At 34.7% G+C, this 20,136-nt stretch overlaps 3 protein-coding genes across 4 annotated transcripts; 1 reads left to right on the top strand and 2 right to left on the bottom strand.

Moving 5' to 3' along the window:
- Positions 1–3,880: 3,880 nt before the first annotated feature.
- Positions 3,881–6,347, bottom strand: LOC112282575 (allene oxide synthase CYP74A2). The gene is made up of 4 exons (XM_024520333.3): positions 5,932–6,347; positions 5,593–5,804; positions 4,834–5,470; positions 3,881–4,682 (listed from the first exon to the last, which is right to left on the bottom strand). The coding sequence occupies exons 1-4, from the start codon at positions 6,149–6,151 to the stop codon at positions 4,153–4,155; spliced, it is 1,599 nt and encodes a 532-aa protein (XP_024376101.1). The 5' UTR covers positions 6,152–6,347; the 3' UTR covers positions 3,881–4,152.
- A 7,327-nt stretch (positions 6,348–13,674) lies between these two features.
- LOC112282321 (uncharacterized) lies at positions 13,675–16,199 on the bottom strand. Its single transcript, XM_024519775.3, has 5 exons — positions 15,583–16,199; positions 15,154–15,349; positions 14,596–15,031; positions 14,267–14,481; positions 13,675–13,966 (listed from the first exon to the last, which is right to left on the bottom strand). The coding sequence occupies exons 1-5, from the start codon at positions 15,750–15,752 to the stop codon at positions 13,781–13,783; spliced, it is 1,203 nt and encodes a 400-aa protein (XP_024375543.1). The 5' UTR covers positions 15,753–16,199; the 3' UTR covers positions 13,675–13,780.
- A 134-nt stretch (positions 16,200–16,333) lies between these two features.
- LOC112282320 (uncharacterized) lies at positions 16,334–19,718 on the top strand. 2 transcript variants are annotated; one of them, XM_024519774.3, is made up of 3 exons: positions 16,334–18,828; positions 19,071–19,129; positions 19,297–19,718. In XM_024519774.3, the coding sequence occupies exons 1-3, from the start codon at positions 16,798–16,800 to the stop codon at positions 19,352–19,354; spliced, it is 2,148 nt and encodes a 715-aa protein (XP_024375542.1). In that variant the 5' UTR covers positions 16,334–16,797; the 3' UTR covers positions 19,355–19,718. The 2 variants fall into 2 exon arrangements, with proteins under 2 accessions (XP_024375542.1, XP_024375541.1); XM_024519773.3 differs by having other exon boundaries at positions 19,062–19,129.
- Positions 19,719–20,136: the final 418 nt, after the last annotated feature.

The raw sequence follows: 20,136 nt of genomic DNA, 5'->3' as shown, positions 1-20,136 counted from the left end.
AAATAATTCTTAACTACTCTATAATAAATATAACTTCTTCTTAGAAAAAATTTAAAGTATAAATATAATTTAGATTATTTCTTTTAAAAATCAGATACCTAAATTTTATATATTTTAAAATTTCACTTTAAATTCCTTTGTTGTTATCATACATCTATAGTTAATAGTTTTTAGAAAAAATATCATATATATCCTTGAAGTATGCTGACATATAAAAAAATATCCTTGCATTCATGATAAGAGCAAATATACCCTCAAATATGATAAGGTATCACCAATCTGACAAATGTGCAACAATTCTCATGGATTCTATTACTTTTTTTTGTCTTTATATGGAGTTCAAACCGCATGCCTTTATAATGTCATCTCTAGTTAGATCTTGGTTCATCTTTTCAACATTTTGTCTTGCAAATTTTGTCTTGCAAATTCTTGGCATTTAAAAAAGTATTCTAATGTTTGGCTCATGCTATGCTTTTTCAAGCTATGGTGCTCACATCCTTCAAATTGCATGTTCTCCAAATTTTAGATGTGTTGCAAATGATGAATGTTTGCCTTTTAATAATTAGACAAATTTGTAGTCCATTCGTCAATGCTACCTAAACAAAGGCACCAATTTTCAAAATCTTTGTTACAAGTTTTTATTCTAAGTTTCAAGGTATGTATATATATGCATGCTAGAGCTCTATTTTGTTAAGAATGGGAAGAATCTACACCTTAGGTATTTTTTATTCTTATTATTATTTAAAAGTGTTAAGTAGATGTATTGCTAAATAGATGTAAATACTTAAAACTTATTTTGTAGGTTTTAGTACCAAGGAAGTGAGTTTATCATAAATAAAGTCATTTATTCATGGCTCTTGAGGCATTCTTGTCTCCACATAATATTCTCCTCCATTACTATTTTGTATATCTTTGTTAATTATAAGTAACAACATATTAGTATTTAAATTTAATAAGGATGACTATTGTATCAAAGGATGTTTTGTTAATAAGTTGTTCATGTCAATGCCTTGAAAGAATTTTAATTATGGAAGCATATACATTAATCTTATTAGATTCAAGAAAGTCTTGCTACCATGCTTGTAGATTTAGAAATAGATCCTAATTCCATGGTCATTTTGCTCTTGGAGGTCAGAAACAGAAAGATTATTGTTAAGTATGATAGTTGTAGGCATTTGTCTAAGCTATGCAAATGATTTTTTTACTATAAGACCAATCAATGTTATCACCTCTTTCTTTTGTGTACATACTTATATATTTCTTACAACCATAACAACTTTGAGAGTTTTTTTTTAAGTTGATCTTTGTTGCAAGACAACATTGCTTTGTGAAGAAGGGATGCTTTGTGAACTTGAAACATTTTCATCTTTGTAGAGTTGAGCCCCTACTAATTACTATAAAATAAACTCTCATCCTTAAAAAAAAATTCACATTCCTTATCTTGCACTATATGAAGACAAAATTAAAATAATAGAATCCATGAAAATTGTTGAATCTTTGTTAGATTGATAGTACCTTATTATATTCAAGGATACATTGGCTATAATCAAGAATGTAAGGATACTCTTGATATTTTAGCATATCCAAGGAATATATATGATATTTTTTCTAGTTTCTATCCATAGATTCCTCTAAGATATGAGCCAAAGCATATAAAAAATATGTGTTCACTCAATATTATTAAAATTCATACAAAAATATGGCAATTTTTTGCAATAAATAAATAAGTATTGAGAGAATAAGGAGTAGCTCAATCCATTATTGAGTAAATAAATAATAACTAATCTAAGATTAGTCTTAAAGTATTAGAAGCCAATTTAACATTAAAATATTTATTATGGATTATTTGTTTATTTATTAAGTATAGAATTGTTTTTGTTGTAGTTACTAAAATAAAATGCAGTAAGAATATTTTATTTTAATATTTAGACATCAATAAATTGAATGACATTGCTCAATACTTTAAGAACTAATTGATAAACTTGTAGTTATATATCTTACTCATTAATATAATTATTGAAAAGAAAAAGAAGGATTTTAACTTGTAAATGGGTGTTTTTAATTAATTGTTTGACAATACAATTAACAAATCATGCTATAAAAGCAAATGAAACTATTGTGGTATTAGAGGTTATAAAACCAAATTCAAATATAGACATAAATTGTTGTGTATATTTATTTTCTAATCCTAACCAAGAGTTATTATTGTTATTATTATTAGGAAAACTAATGTTTATGAAAGGACTTAAATCAAGATTTTTTAATATATATATAGAATTAAAGTTTTAAATTTTAGATTTATATAAATAGATAATTTTTATTTAAATAAGTAGAATTGAGTAGAATTAAATCTTTAAGTAAAATTTATTTTATTCCATGAAATATCCATTATGTTAATAGTAAAAATATAATAATAGCTTCTAATTTATATATAATTATTTGGATGAGATTTTTTTTTTTTTTTTTTTTTTTTTTTTTTTGTGGTAGTGAAGGTAGAGAATTTTAGATTTATTCAAACTCAAGAATGAGAATCAATCTACAAAATGCCCTTTAATATACAAACTTACAAAGCTTTGTGCCTTATTGCATTAAATTACATATAGTTGGCTATTATACTTCTAAATTATAACAAAGATCAAAATGCTAAATTATTCTATTTAAAATAATCTAATTTTTGGACTTGATCAAATTTTAGAATGGAATGAACAACTACTATATTTTTTCTAATACAAATTTATTAGATGTCGTCTCTCACTTTATTGGTTTGCATGTGATTTGTTTAATTTTAAGTTTACATTGTTAATAAGATGCAGGGGCTAAATTATCTTATACTATTGGTTGTAATTGAATCATTGGCTTTATACAATTTGGACACAAAATACTTTGCATATTTGCTTCTCTAGAAGCTTTCAAACATGATATTAGTTGCAACTACCAAATGTTCTATATTGCATTATAAAATATGTATTATCTATTATATACAATTTAATATTAGATACTAGATAAATTTATTTTATACATAATATTAATAAAATTATAAAGTATGATATCAACTATATTTATTGTTTAAAATGTACACTTTTCTAATTTTTACATTTTATCTTCAATTATTTTGACAAATTAGACTAATTTGATAAAAAGAAATAATTGAATTGGTTCTATTGGTTGTCAAAGTTACTTACATTTTATTTTTATTTTTATTTTTTATGTTTGTAAGAAAAACAAATGAATGGTGTGTAGTGATTTTTTATAATTGTAAGAAAATAATAGAGTCTACAAAGAAGTGATAAAATTTTGAATTGTCCAAGGTGTTGATTTCTTGTTAATTATTGTGTATTTCAAGGAGAAAACATGTTTAAAAAACCTCTATTACCAAAAAAACCACTAAACAATGTATGGTTTATAATTGTAAAAAGTGTATTATATGATTTGGTTTTATGTAAGATAGTGATCCATATAACCAATTCCAAGGAGAACAAATTGTATTTTTCTTCAAATATTTATGTAAACATATGCATTACAATTGTTTGCAAAACACTTATTTTAATGAAGTTCCTCTTATTGAATTCAACTCTGGCTATAATTTTTACTGTTAAGTAAACTACATTGTCCTAACTTACATACTACTCAATTCTTAACACTTCCTAAATGTCGTTCTTACAAGTGTTCGATTAATCCCTCCACACATTCATCTGGGACGTTTAACAATCTGAACAAAACCCTAATTTTAGATGTTTGCAACAGCAAATCGATACATGACCACAATCTGCAAAAGAGAACGCCTCGTTTAACCGAAAAACTTAACACTGTTCTCACACTCAGGAGACAATTTCGACTCAGAAAATGGACTCTCACCACATTCGGATCTTCAAAATGCATATAACTGAGAAGAAAGCATTTTCCTTCATTATTTCAGGTCTTTGTTTGCTCTTTTGTAATACATATATATACTGCAGACAGCTTGATGAAGTGGAAACAGGGCCGATTAGACAAATTGAAAATGTGTTTTTGGCATACAAAGTCGAGTATACTACATATAGTCAGTTTCGACATCCAGGCGATGATGGATCAGAATATGAGTCTCGTGAACTACTGATGTACGTGGTACTAATAATCTCACAACGTGGGGTGGGTGTTTTACAAGCTATAGCTTCAATCTGATCGCGGCGTCAGTGAAGTGAAGGTTGCCTCCATTTCGAGGCCTTCGATGTTGAAGGAATCGAAGCGCATGAAAAGCTCCGCCAGAAGAAGGCGCCCTGTGAGCGGCACAATCTCCTTCCCCGCACACTGCTTTGTGTACACCGTGGTTTCATCAGTTTGCCGGCCGTTCGACCACACCAAATGTGCAAGCAGCTTGTCCCCCTCCGGTCCCATGAACCGCCGCGCGTTGAACTCGTTGGGCCTGTCGGTGAACACCTTCGGGTCGCGGGAGACCATGTAGTTCACGCCGCCGAGGAAGTCGCCGGTTTTTATTTGGTATCTCGCGTCGTGGGATTCGATGATGAAGTCCTTCTTCGCTCTGGCGTACTGAAATGGCACCGGGGGGTCGAAGCGGAGCGCCTCGAATACTGTCGATGCCACCAGAGGCATGTCATTCATCACGGCCTTCATGGTCACTTGGTCCGATCCGCTGGCTTTCACTGCGGCCCGCACTTCCTCTCGCAAATCAGCTTGCAGTTGGCCTGCGGGGTCACCAAGCGTTGTGTGAATGTCTCGTCAGAAACTAAGGAACTGTTGTTGAGGTTGTGTCTTCAGAGGTGAGAGTGGTATAAAAGTGAGAAGACTGGTCTTACATGGGTTGGGGAAAGAGCGAGTGAGAGAGATAGAGCTTACCATTCTTGGCTACTTCCCGAAGGATCACTGGAAGGAACCGGCAGAATCCGCCATGAGCGTTCAAGATTAGGAAGAAGATCAAGTTGTGAACCGCCTCGTCCTGAGACAACCCAAACTTCTCTGCGATGGATAGCGTTTCAGCCGCATACTTTTGAAGAAACACCACCATTTTGTCATAGCCCCCTTTAGTTAGGCTTGCAGGGATGGGAGCAACGTGGAGCATCTCTTCAATGTAGATAGGTGCCCCGGTTCTGATTACGGGCATCAGCTGGAATCCCGCCCATTTTTGCAAATCCCCGCAGACTGGCTTCTCTGCATCGGGTATGCTACTGTCGTCGAATCTAGCGGTAGTCAGTGCATTGATCACAAAACTAAAGAGCGATTCAGGAAGCGTCGGGTTAATTAATGCAGGCGTCTTTTGTGCAAGTTTGCCTTCCCACTGATTGAATGTCTCTGAGATGGCCGTGTGAAACTCCCGTGCCCATTTCGACGAGGAAAATTTGAGAAGCTCGAAGCAATAGCCTTTGAGCTGCTCATGCTTCTTGTCAGAAGCGTCGAGGTACGCACACACCTCATACCCGCCATTGTATTCGGTGCTTGGCATGATGGTCCCAGCAAAGGCTTTGTACTTATCCACCTGCCGTGAAAGACTTTGCAAGATTAGCTCCACGCTCGAAATGAAACGAACATCTCACTGGTCATCTTCGTGCAGGTGTCGGGTGCATTGAGGGATTGACACATTAGGTTACGGGGTTGTACCTTATCGTAATCAAAGACGGTGGGGTAGCTCTTCTGGTCAAGAAGCATAATGCAGCGGGAGTCGGTCCAAAACCAACCAGGCGGCATGTTGGATCGAATCACGGTGCTCCCATACTTCGCCATTCGTGATTGCCAGAACTGCGGTTCGCCTTCCCTGTAAAAAAAGGTCCATCTGTCGAGCAATTGCGACAAATAAGGGATTCCGTAGCTTCCTGCACACACACAACCAGGTTCACTCTCTCCCAATTTATATCTTACGTCGTGAATGAGCTCTCACCCCTCCAAAACCAGCGTGATCGAAAACTTTGCCGTCTTCGAGGAGTGAGATTGGTCACCTACCGGGGATTTCACGGAGGGGCAGATTGCTCTCTTGCCCCACGGTCGATGTCGATGTCGTCTCAATGTTCCCAAGACTGGCTACAACCGTACGGCGCTTCTGTGTGCGAACGCTACATGTTCCTAACCTCACAGATATGCTGGTGTTGCTAGGCAATGCAGACTGGCGGAATGCGGAGTGGCTGCAAGTCGTAGTGCAAGTCAGAACTAAAGTGCGATCCATATTGATCGGAGCGGAGTTTTCCGAGTACTACCAAACTTACTACCAATTTCTCGTTGCACGCTGTGGGATACAAGGCGCAGCTGGATGAGAAGCACTAACCCCTTGTTTAGAACATGGTTGAAGCAAGACCTACGACATCATCCCCACTTGCAAAAAGGATGAAACAAGCGGTGAACTGGCGAGAACAAAAGATGGCATCTGATAATGACGCAGACGGTGTCTCTTCATCCCATCATATTCTTGCCTGCCAGAACGTCCACCCAAGCTCCCACACACTTGCTTTCCACGTGACCCAACTGTAGCCATTGCCCTTCATCCAGAAGAAAAAAAATAAAAAAATAAAAAATAAAAAAACTCTGCAAAACCTTACAACAACAAATGCATAGACTTTTGGTTGATGCGATTAAACTTTCATCAACGCTACACTCCGGCCAGGTTCCCAGACTCTTCCAAAGCTGCCCCCCAAAAACCTCAACAGATTAACCATCATGCCAAACCCCAAGACGCCAGCGCATCTATCTCCCCACTCACTCACTCTATTAACCACGTTCCTGGAGTGTGCTCAAAACCAGAATCTACGGCCGTGGATTTGCTTTCATCGTCTGCTCACGAGGTCTCATCCGTCTGCACATGCCGTTCTCAGAGTCACTTCGATTTCCGAAATCCACTAGCCGGATCGGGTGCCGTCGATGTGGCCGGTCGTCGCAGCTGACCGATGGCATTGTTCCTCACAAATAGTAAGATATTTTAAGCTAGAGCATCATCGGCACTTTCTGCATTCGACTGCGTCAGTCGCTGGGTTCTGGGTGACTGCAAAAAAGGATTGATACGGAGATTGCCTCATTCAGTATTTTTTTCAGAACCCATGCGGCATGTTTCAGCTTGTGTTGGTCGGGCTTTGCACTGTAGAGATTATATATTTGCACTATGAGTTATTTCCCACGCCATATGAAGCCCCATTCTCCAACATGACGCTGCCGAGCTTTATCATCTTTCGGTAGATTCTTTTTCTCTCTTCGGAATCTTTAATGGATAAGCTTCACGGCACAGGGAATGGATGAAACCATTACTGGTTCTTTTAAAGTTGGGTTTTCGATAGTAATGAATGAGTCTTGGAATTATTGCTCAATACAAAACAGTGCGTGTAAATAATACATTTCCAGTTTGATATTCAATTTATTTCGACATTGCATTCATTTCATATTTGTCCTTTCCACACAATATTCTCTTTCAACGAAACAGTAAACAGTGGTGTCTAGTTAGGAGAAAAACGCTTACGAGAAAAAAATGGATAAGAGCACTGTCCCGTTTTCTTTTGTGCTTGTCCATGAACTAGAGAAAAGTCTGGTTAGGGTCAATGCTCCCTTACTAGCAAGTACCACCTCAGCCAACACAATGCCTAACTCGTCTCATTAACAACAACTTTTTGCTCCTATGTGCAAATGTCATTGTCCCCAACTGCTAGTAGACCAGGCTTGTATTGAGAAGCCAAAACTAACGATTGGAAAGATTGCAAGACGATACTTGAGCAAATATCAGGAGTTGTGTCATAGTAAATGCTGCCATTGTACAAAAGAAAAATAAAATTGTGAATTTGAGCTTGATACAGGCAGTGCCATTGTACTTTATTGATAATAAACGTCCAAAGACGTGGAGAATGGTGTGGTGTTTGGTTAAGAAAAAAACTTTTTCTTGTACCAAGGGATTTCTCTTAACCTAACACTATTGTAGAGAGAATAAAATATATAACTTAACAATTCTTGTTACTTTCTGTGCATGTTTTAAAAATCGACATAAATTTTTCACAATTATATATATATATATATATATATATATATTTTCACTTATATATATATATATATATATATATATATGTGTGTGTTTGTGTATATTTATACAAAAAAAATTATACTTTATTAGATATTGAATAGATTTATAAATTTTATGATGTATGATATTTATTAAGACAAAATATATATAATGTAGTTTTTGAATTATAAAAGAAATGAGATAATTTGTAGAGTATATTTATTAGAAACTAAAAATTATTAAATTTAAGATAATAATAGTAAAGGTATTGAATAGCATAATTTTTAAAGACATTGTATTGAAGCCAAATAATACTAAGGTTTAACATTGCCAAAAAATAAAAATATATTTATATATTTTTGCATAAAAATGTTATAAAACATCTAATATATACTTAATATATTAATTTTATTTAAATTTTAGTTTAATTAAAATATAAATATAAATATTATATACTAGTAATATAATTTTCATATTTTTTATTCATAATTTTTTTATATAGGTGTTTTTTATTTTAATAAAAAAACTTGAAATTATAAAGTCTCTAACATTGAATAAATCTAAAAAAAATTAGTTAATATCCTTGAAATTATGGAACAATTTTTTATAAAACAAAAATAATTATATAATTAGAATAGAGATGAAAGTTATAGCTCATGTCTTGATATAATTCAAAATCTATAATATATATATATATATATATATATATATATATATAATCCAAGAAATCATAATGTAATCTAAATATACATCAAGATCAAAGATTAAGATCTACACTAAATTTTTTATAATAATGAATTCACAAAATCAAAAGATTGTAAGTGGAACACAATTTTAATATCTAATATCTTTTGTGACAATAACACCAACAAAAGGAGATATGTAATTATTGATCTTGGTTTATTAAGTTAGATTACTAACCAAATTACTATAAATGTTGAAATAGAACAAAAAATTAGGCATATATCACATGAGATTTGAAATATAGTATGTACAATCAATATTACAATCTTCAATCTTTTGAGGAAATATAAAGTTTAATAGATGCCTTAATCATTTTATGAATTTAAAGAAAAGAAAAAATAATATCTATATATATATATATATATATATATATCTATGAAATCATCATTTTATCTATACTTAATCATGCTTAAACATGTGATGATAACCTTGCAAAATTGAGATTTATTAACACTTATCTACGATGCCTAAATCAAAATGTACTTAAAAATCACATAAATAAATAAATTATAAAAAAACATTCATAATCTTTTTTTGGGCTTTAATTTAGTTTTTTTTATAAAATAAGACACAAAACCTTGAATAAAAAAATTAGTGCTCAAAGCTTAAGAAGTAAACAAAATGTCCAATGATTTTTTTTTATATTATATCATTTATATTCCAATTGGATCATTAAATTTTTTTGATTCTTACTAAATATTAAAGAAGATGCCTTGTTAACTTCCATCCTTTTCATATTATTGCCAAGCCCTAAGAAATCAGCTATAAACTATCAACCTTTATTTTTCTTTTTTTTATTTATTTTCTATTTATTTTTTTATATCTCTTCATTATGCAAATATGCTATCTAGAGTGCTTTAGATTTTTTCTACCTAAAATAATTATTTCTATGTTCAAATAATAATATATTTTATTTATTGCAAGTAGACAATATAAGAAGTTTTAATCTATATTTAAATTACTAAGAAATTATTCCTAATACAACAAGATTAATAAAGTTTATGTGTTGTAATGTTAAGTTTTCTTCTTTTGATTTACTTTCATTAGAGCCACCAATTTAACATAAATCAGATCCTAGCAATTTTTTTTTTAATTCAACTTATCTTTTTTATTCAAATTTAAAATTTTGAATACATTACCAAAATCAAGCATTCTGTGCATAATTCCAAAAAAACGACTCCCTTCAAATTCTTTAAATCTATAAATTGTGCTAAAATTTATAAAATTATAAGAAAACATGGTTTCTACATACACGCATACCTATATAATAATTTGATGTTTGGTTCTTCTTAACAATATTTTTTATAAAGTTATTTATTTATTTATTTATTTATTTATTTGTTTTGTTTTGTTTTGTTTTATTTTTTTTTGTTTTATTTTTAAATCTTATAATGTTTGAAAATTAAATAATCTATTTTAATTATTTAAGCTTCATAATTAAATTCAAAGCATAACTTCAAAGTTTAATATCTTGTTTAATTAAGAGACTAAAATATAAAATTTGAGAATTTAAGAATTAAAGAAACATAAAATTTCCAAATATACATTTTTTTTACTCTTAAAGCTTAATTAAATTATATATAAAATTTCAATACCACAACTTAGAGCACTATATATTTTAGTATTTTGTGCTATTATATAACTAGTAAAACATTAGATTATTAATAAACAAGTAGATCCTCTAAATTTTTACTAAAAGATTTTGGATAATTTATTTGGTTTACTCAATATATATATTCTTCTAAAATACCTAAGAATAAAAAAAGATGTGGCTTGAATTGATGTGGCTAGATATATTTTCTAGTGATATTCTATTATTTTTTGAAGAAAATAAAATGAATGTAAAAGAACATATAAAAAAGCTTTGTATTATTGGCAAGTATTGGTAAAAGATGAAAAAAATACAAAATTACTTTTTAAAACTAGTTTATTTATTAAAAATTTTATTTGAGCAAAGAGGATGTGATTATTTGTTTTAAAGATTAAAAAATAAGATTTTTGAGGCACTTTTTAAACTATATTAATTTCATTTCATCAAAAATATTTTGACAAGAAAATAAGTTGAAGAATGTAAATTAATAAGAGATATTACATTATTATATTTTCTTTTTATCATATTTTTTATCCAATTTTAAATCCCCAAGCCTAGTCACTTAAATTAATAAGATGAATATATATTTTTATTTAAGTCATCTGAGAGTTTTTTAATAAGTAAAATAATATTAAGAAAATTAATTCAATATTAGAATTTATGTTTTTTTTTAATAAAATGTGACAATTTAAAAGATTTATGAGTATTTTTGTAAATTATTTATCCAAAATGTGACATCTTAAATCTACAAAAAAATGCTACTAGATTTTATATATTTTAAGTTGTAGCTAACTTAAGCTTATTTACTTAGATTTATCATATAATAAATTTATTTTTAAAGTATTAAGCATAGTAATAGATATCAAGGATTTTTTCACAAAATATTTTTTTGATGAAAGAGATGTGAGACTAGGTTATTTCAACCTCCATATTTTATCATTGATGGTGTAGAAAAATTCAAAATTGATATTTAAGAAAATTTTGAAGATAATTTTTTTATTTTATTTTTAGATTGATATAATATAAAAATTTGATCAAAAAATTAATTTCTGCAATACAAATGATCTAAATATCACTATTAAAAGTTTAAAAATATAATGTTTAAATTCTAATACAACTTTTCATATAATTTAATATGTCTTAATAGATAGTCATATTTATTGTTTTATTTACTTAGATATGTAGAATCAGGTAGAAATGAATAGAAATAGATTAAATTATTGATATTTTATTGGGAAGCTCGCTAGATGCTTTGTAGACTTTATACTTGTTTATAAGTGATTGATAGGTTGAAAAGTTGACCAACAAGTTGATAACTTGTTGTATATTCAACCACTTCTATTACAAATTGGTCATGTGGTGCACATACCAAAAACTTGCCCTACAAATTAGACATGTGTCATATAGCTTATAGGACATTGATATGCAATTTTTTAATAGATAGAATATATTGAGGCAAGAATGCCTTCGTCACTCTTGTCTATTTTGCATAGTTTGCACATTTTTCACATTTCTATGAAGAAATTAAATTAAAAATTCAAAAATAATTAAAATTAAAATAGAAAAAATCTCAATGTTTAAAAATGATAAGAGAAGAAAAAATTACTCACAGAAGGTTCCCTTGAATCATTTAATATCATATACAAAACAATGTCTTTTTTTAATTAGATGAAATATCATATATATATATATATATACATATATATATATTTACTTCTATCACAATCTTACTACTATATTCTATTCAGAAATGTTTTTACAATTTATTTATTTATTTATTTTTCTCAGAATCTTTTTAATTTTGAATTTATTTTCTTCATAGAGATGTGCAAAATGTGCAAACTGTAGGAAACGTGCAAAATCTTCTTCATCAAAGCTTCCAGCACAAGAGACCCACTCAATAGCCACTTTACACATCAAAATATGTTAGAAATCACATAGTACTATATATTGAAGAAGAGCACATCGAGATCACAAACAGACTATATAATTCTGAAATGGCTACAGTAGCAACACCAGATTAATTCTGACATCGAAATAAAAAAACATATCAGTCATAAATCAGTCATATCAGTCAGAGCATTATTCCACTGCAATTTCTGAACATGTCTACTCACAATTGCACCGCACCCACCTCTCCATTGTTCACTAAAGTTCACGCATGAAAAATGTTTGCATACTGTTATTCAAACGCATTTCGAGAACCTCTTTCAAGTCTTTTTCTCTATTCTTCTTCGTCTTCTACTTCGTCTCCATCATTCAACAAGCATCTGAGCTTGCTATGGGAATGGACAATATATAGGAGATCCTAATGGCCTTGAAATTCAGGTTTTCTTGAGGTGGGTCGTTGTGATGCTTCGACACAGACTGTGCAGTTCAGTATCAGTTTCCACTCCGTCATTCCAACTATTGAACTGCAGTAATCAAGGAAGATTACCAGTTGCCGATGTGCTAGTTCGGCACATGAAGTTCTGACTAAAAAGTGAAGGATGTGGTGGTACCCACATGGAGCACTGGCTCGTGGAGAAGCCACTGAAGACGCTTACTAATTCATCTTGTGGCTCTGGGAATTTTTTTCTGTTTTGTTTTGTTTTGTGTTTTCTTTTTTGATTACTTGGTGCAGTAACCTTGAGTGTAGGGCACTCTTGAGAAGTAGATGTAGAAATAAGGTCTCTCCAATAAAATGTGTCATGAATTTCCTGCAACGAATGCTGGCAAAATGAAAAAAAAAAAAAAAAAAAAAAAAAAATGAAAAAACTTTTGAGATATGGTACACCATTCTTTAATGCATAAAATAAAATTAAAAAAATCAGTTTTCCATGGTTGATCATAAATTTATCTATTAAATGTTCTTTATAATTTTATTAAAAATATTTATTAAAAAACTTACATCTCAGTTGTCATAGCTTATAAGAATTATAGCATAAGATAAAATTTTTTTTTCTTTGGTTTTTTTTTGGTTTTTTTGGTTTTATATATATATATATATATATTTCAAAATTGTTTGTTTTCAAAATTCTTAAAATTTATTTGTTAATTTAAAAAAAAACTAATTCTTGGTTCTTAAGTGGCCTAGTATTAATTCTACCATTAATTCTTTTGTTGTTACAATGCACTAATCGTTATGATTATTTTTACTTATCATGAAAATACCAACTCTCATACAAGATATTTTAAAAATTTAAATTGAGACTGTCCAGTTTCCATTATGTGATTCTTTTTAAAAATACAGAACTTAGTGCACATTAAAAGCCAGCTCTACCATCATATTTTATGTTTTTTCTTTAAAAATATACTTTGTTAAATTTGTGAAGGATATGCTTATGCAAGCTCAAATGACAGTTTCTAGATACAAATTGGACATATTGTTTCGAGAGGATTGACATAATGGAACTGCTTAATTTCTATAGACTTCTTGCTTGCTCTTAGTGGCAACAAAAATCAGTAATAAATGCGAATAGCGCAAAATCTGAAAACTTTCTTCCTTAAGTACCCACATTAGGAGCGCGCGTAGCAGAAGGTGCTCCATATGAATATCTCCATTGACCACAAGCTTCACAAGTATCCAACAAATCCGAATTCGCAAGAGTACAAAATTTACAACTCCATTCTTTGGTTGATGTAGGCTGTTCTTTCCTGTTCCCACACGCCGCACAAGCAAGTGCCAGTGACTGCAGTAATGAAAACAGGGTCATGTAAGGATTGCTGGTTGTGGAACAAAATCATGCAATAAAGCAGAGGCATAAACAATGACGTTGCCCATTCAATAATAGTTTGATGTTACACACAGGCAATTCATGTAAAGTGACTCTTCGCAATATCCATCTCCATTGAGGAGAACATCACTACATGCATAAGAATGAAGATTCAATGTGGTCACAAATCCCTGCAGGCAACCGAGAACACAACAGAATACAACATAGATGGAAAAAAAATAAAAATTGCCGACGATTAAGGGAACGTTCGCTCACCGTATTGTACAAAGTGCACACACTGCAAGGCCACTCACTAACTCCAGAAATGGTATCCCTCTCGACAATCAGTCTGTCTGAAGTGCTCAGATTATTGCTGCGCCCTTTTTTCTGCGCTCTGACAATGGAAGCCTCTCGAACAGGATCCACAGAAACCGCACTACTGCTACTCCGCTTTGTAGTACCACCAAAATCTCCTGTGCTTATCCGTCCACCTGAAATCAACAACCAAGTCTCCTTCAATGTTCATAATAACTCTAGTGGCTTAATCTAATGGATGTATATATAAGTGTACCGTGTGAGAAAATAAACGCCCGAGATGTATTCACCTTCCCTACTTGAATCTCCCGAGTCGGAGAGGGTCAGATCCACTACAGAAACTTTGCTGGGCTCTGTGTCAGTTGGGGTATGACCTAAAGGATGTGCACAAGTTGAATCTTCCCTTTCCTTGGCTTTTTCGAGCCCATCACCCCCGGTCGTAGTAGGAGCTGCACACCAAACGTCATCTCGCAGTCTTCTTTCAGCCGCCATGGCAGCAGCCTGCAAAGGACTCAAAGCCCTCATGATTTCACTATCTCCGCCTAAGCGTTGTGGACCGCTAGGCATGAAAGATGCTGCCTTGGCGCGTTTTTCAGCAGCTGCAAGCGCTACTGCGCGCATGTTGGTCGGGGGAGGATTGAGAGTGTAGCCACCGAGTCGTTGGCCTCTTGCATCAAAACCTTGGCCTGTTCCTGAAATGCCCTTTGCCATGAGCTCTTCACATTCCTACACACACCAAATGAAGTCAGTGGGTAACCAACGAGTGGCAAGCAAGACAAAAAGCAAGGCTCATAATTCTTTTGAATTGATAAAGGATCTGCGGGTTGCAGGAGAAGAGTGAGAATTACCTTCGTAATCACATCCAGCAGTCCATAAAACTTGGCGTCGTGAGGTCCGCAATCGTTATGCACAAGTTCGTGAAGTAAGGTTCCCAGCACGCTCTCGTAGGGAAAAAATTCATTCTCCCGACCGTAGGGCCGTAGCCTAACTCTTACTTCCCGGCCTTGATCTATGTTCAATCCTAGTAGCCCTGGATTTCTAGGACTGCAAATTCATCTCAACAACACACGGACACAATATCACTATCGAAGCAGCAACACCTTACTTCCTCAGAAACAAAAAAGCCTAATTCGAAAAGCTGAGGTTTCAGCCCTAATTTCGTTGACGCTTTTAATCTTGCAAGGTCATCACAAAAATTGATTCAGTACTCTGAAACTTTCCCCAAATGCATCGCGACAACTACGAAGCAAACAAACAGCGCACGGGTGAACACTCACCAGAATTCAGACAGAAGCTTGACCTGCCACTTGCGTTTCCGCATAATAGGTTGCACTTGTTTCGCCGCCATCTCAAGCAATCTCCGAGCAACATCATCCTTCTCCTTCTTCAGTGTTCTTATCTCCCAAACCTTGTCGAGGTCACCCTTGCTGATCGAATGTAGAGGCATACTGATCTCTCGCTTGTCACCACAAAGTACTACTCTTCCAAACAATTCTTCATCACAAATACTCAGGCAGCCAAGAATACAAAGCCCTTGAGATTGAAACTAAAACCTCACTGCCCAACCAACAAAATCCTGCGTCACACTCCTCCCAAACCAGGAATCCTCAAAGAGACTCATGCAAAGACAGTTAACACAAGAAGGAGCTTCACAAAATGAATGTCTAAATGTGAGATGCCAACGAAGATTCACACAGCAATTCGACCATCTAAAATTCAATACTGGAGAGGAGTTCTTCAAAAACCCAATTTCAACGCATGTCGCCTCCGATCCAGGTTGGAGACTGAGAAATTCACCAGAGTGCTTCCCGGTACTTGAATTTCAAAGACAACCCAGTGGGAATTTCTTCGAATCTTGTCAGTTGGAGGCCGGGCCCACCGCCATTACCACCGAAGCACGGCTGGAATTTGAATCTCCCGGCAGCCCTTGTTGTTGCTTCATTCTCAAGGAAAGTTTAACGTCTGCCGCCCGCTGACGCGCGTTTCCCGTTCATCCCAACAGGAACGAGGAATGGCGTTTTTCCGGTGATGGCTTGCGTCCGCGTCACCGCTCTTGATGTTCACGGACCCATTCACTGTCAACTGATTAGGGTTTACTGATGAGTGTTTGCATTCCACCGCTTGGCAATCCTCCGAGGACTACAGCGGATCGGAGGTTGAAGTTTGTGTCCTCCAGCAGTGCTGGGTTGCACAATTGATTGTTGGAGGTTTTTTCTGTCGTTTTTTAGGTTCGCAGTAGGACTGGCTTCGGTTGTTGGAGATGCTGTTGCCTTGTATTGTCTGTGTATGATGTGAATTTTTTATTAAAAAATTTAGAGGGTCGTCTGTTGTCTGCAGTCATTTACTCAATTTTGATGTGAAGATAGCTGGGAGACTGATCGTGATTAAGTGAGGAGAAGCCGCGAAGGAATTTGGAGTAGGGAGGTAGAAAAGTTAGGGTTAATCGCTAGCGCCGTTTTCCAGGTAGTGAAGAAGTTGAATTTGGTTTTCAAATGGCGCCTCCGGTGGAAGGGCTCACAGAATGTCTATATGACACTTTGGGAGTAGAGCGGACCGTGGATCCGGATAAATTGAAAATTGCCTATCGGAAGATGGCGATGAAGTGGCATCCGGATAAAATTCAGCAGAGCGGGGCAGGTGCAAGTCCTGACGATTACCAGAAAGCTACGGAGCGGTTTCAAATGATCAATCGGGCCTATGAGGTTCTTTCTGATCCTGTAGAAAGGACTTGGTATGATTCGCATCGAGAGAGGATCCTCAATGCATCTTCATCGTCGAACTCTGCCAATGCGGCTCCTGGTGAATTCGATCTGAACTTGTGGCCATACTTCTCCCCGTCTGCTTTCTCAGGTTTTGGTGAAACCGGAAACGGTTTTTACTCCGTGTACAGTGAAGTGTTCAAGAAGGTGCACATGCAGGAGCAAGTGTTCGGTCGGATGTATGGTAATGGCGACGTAAGTGCCGCACCTGAGCTTGGAGGGAAGGATACACCTTACCAAAATGTATATTCTTTTTACCGATACTGGCAAGGGTTTTCTACTGTCAAGGATTTTGCATGGTGTGACAAGTATGACGTGTTGCAAGCGCCGAATAGAAAAGTTCGAAGACTCATGGATGAGGAAAATAATAAGGTTAGGAAGCGGGAGCGTAAAGAGTTCAATAATTCCGTCAGGCAGTTGGCGTCATTCGTGAAGAAACGTGACAAACGAGTGATCGAGAAGCAATTGGAGCTGCAAATGATACAGAAACAGAAGGAACAGGAACGCAAGGCCCGTCAACTAGCCCTTGAGAAAGAGAAGCAAGAGCAGATCCGGCTCTACAAGGAGCAAGCGTGGACAGTACCATCTGATCAGGAGGAAGAGGAGTGGGACAGTGACGAAGACAGTGACTATGATGGTACTGCCAAATTAGAGAAAACTACTGAGGAATTGGAGTGTATGATCTGCAGTAAGCGGTTTAAGTCTGTTAAGCAATTGCAAAACCATGAACGGTCTAAGAAACATTTAGAGAACCTAGCAGCACTGAAGGGAGCATTTCGCAATGATGACGAGCAAGTAGAAAGGTTAGGGAAGCAATTAGGAATTGATATTTCAAGTACGAAGAGACTTAAGAAAGGCAAAGCAGACGTGGGCAGCGATGAAGTGCAGGAGCCAGCTGCTGGTTCTGATGCTCAAAGTGGTCTGGAGGGGAAGGATCCAAACATGGGAATCAGCAGTTATGAGGAAGGCCCCGAGGTAGTGAGTGATGCGGAGCCACTCCGTATGCCCCCGACAGTTAATGAAATAGATGGTAACCCTTCATTAATCAGCAAGGACAACCAGAGTGATGATAGTATCGATGATATTCTACAAGATTCACATAATGAGCTGAAGGAAGAGGATGTTCCACTCAAAGAACCGATTAGCGGTGAGGAAGAAATCTCTGATGCGGAGGAGGACACTGATAGAATGCTTGCATATATGTTGAAACTTCAACGAAGCCGCTGGGCATCATCAGCATTGCCACCAGAAACCGTATCCCCCGACGAAAGACTCGGCAGCATGGAGAAGTCTCGAGCAGAAAGCATCCCTGATGACGAAGAAGTTGATGAGGATGATATGCTTGCTGCCATGTCAAGTCTCCAGCTGAACAAGCAGAAAGCTTCTTCTTCTGAAATGGATTCTGAGGCTAGACAAACGGAGGACACAAGAAACGATGTTGTAGAGAAGGCAGGTGTTCTATCACGGAGTGAGGAATCTGTAGTGGAGGATGGAGATATTGATGATGATGATGAGAAGCCAAAGAAGGGTAAGTCAAGGCGGAGGGCTAAACAAGATCGAAAACAAGCGGCTATCTCTAATCGTTTCGCCACCCCTTCAACTGACCTTGAACAACCAGAATCAGTATCACAAAATGGCGACGCTACTTCCGACACAGGGGGCCCCTCCATTGGAGCAAACGAGAACGTTCGTGCTGTTAGTGAAGTTCCCCAGGTGAAGCACTCGAAGTTGGCCCATCGGGGTAAAAAGATCAAGAAAGAGAAGGTAACTGGATCATATCTAAGTTTATCCCCCTCAACATCGGATTGTGACGGTTGAAATATTGTGTAAATTTTGACATTGGGTTCCCTTTGTATTTTTCATGTTTGAGAATGAAACCATTTTTATAGGTATGAGGTGTACTTAATGAAGTTAGATATGTAATACAAGATTGAAGTTTTTCCCTGGAGTCGCGGGGAGGTTTTCAAAATAATTTCATTTATCTGATTGTCTCTCAGCTTTTGCAGAAGGGTGCAAAGCAAGATAGCCACACTTGTCAAACATGTGGAGAAGATTTCGAATCAAGGTTAGTCACAATTCTGATTTGTAGTAGGCTTTACGAATCCCTGCTACAAAGTTGTTTTAGTGCATATTACAAGGCTAGTTACCCAAATTGTTTTTGAGATTATGGGGATGACGATTTCCGAAGCTTGAAATGATTGAAAAGTGACATGATCTTTGGTTCTGTGCCAGGTCGCAGTTGTTCAAACATATTGCAGCGACTAATCACGCTATTCTTAAGTCGAAGTAGACTAGTTGCCATCACTTCATCCAGCTCGGCATAATTATCAGCCCTTGGAAATGTTTTCTGAAAACATGTTTGGAGGTCGTGGCTGTAACTCTGTATTGTACCAATATGCCGGCGTCCTACAATTGTGGCCACAAAATATTTAATCCAGTAATGACCTAGTGATATTATGGACACTTGGGTATCATGGTCTCGTTAGCCTTTACAGAGTGGGTGAAGCTTTTGGAGGGAGTATGTGCTTTGATGTCAAGACGACTACCAACAGTAAGTTCCTCATCTGCTTGTCCCCGTCTTTATTGTTTGGTGGCAAGCTCGAATATTTGTTGTCTTCATCTTTTTGTTCAATCCAATGGATTTAACATTTCAACACTGGGTATTATTCATTGTTGAACCTGTATGGAATGTAATTGTATTTGATTAGGCTGCTCTTGTTAACAAGTCATGAAACAAAAATATATTGACTATTACTAGTTTTATTGAACAATACGACGACAATGTTATTCAATTCTTATCATGTTTAATTGTTTATTTGTCAATATAAGAAATCAAGACATTTATTTTGTGTCTTATTATAAAAATTCTTAGTTAACAACATTATGATGCATATTACAATATTAATATTTTATTAATGGGAATAATTGCTAAAGTGAATTAGTCAATTAAGTATTAGTAACAAGATTTAAAAAGTTGGTTTTTGTCAAGTGATTAGATTGGAATTAACATTTTTTTTCCATTATTTTTATTATTTTAAACTTTTCTATACCACAGATCTGTATTTTTCTATT

This window comes from Physcomitrium patens, chromosome 5, assembly GCF_059467195.1.
Source record: "Physcomitrium patens ecotype Gransden chromosome 5, ASM5946719v1, whole genome shotgun sequence".
NCBI classification, from domain to species: Eukaryota; Viridiplantae; Streptophyta; class Bryopsida; order Funariales; family Funariaceae; genus Physcomitrium; species Physcomitrium patens.
Note: the sequence above shows the minus strand (reverse complement) of the source record. Positions and strands in the feature narration are given on the sequence as shown.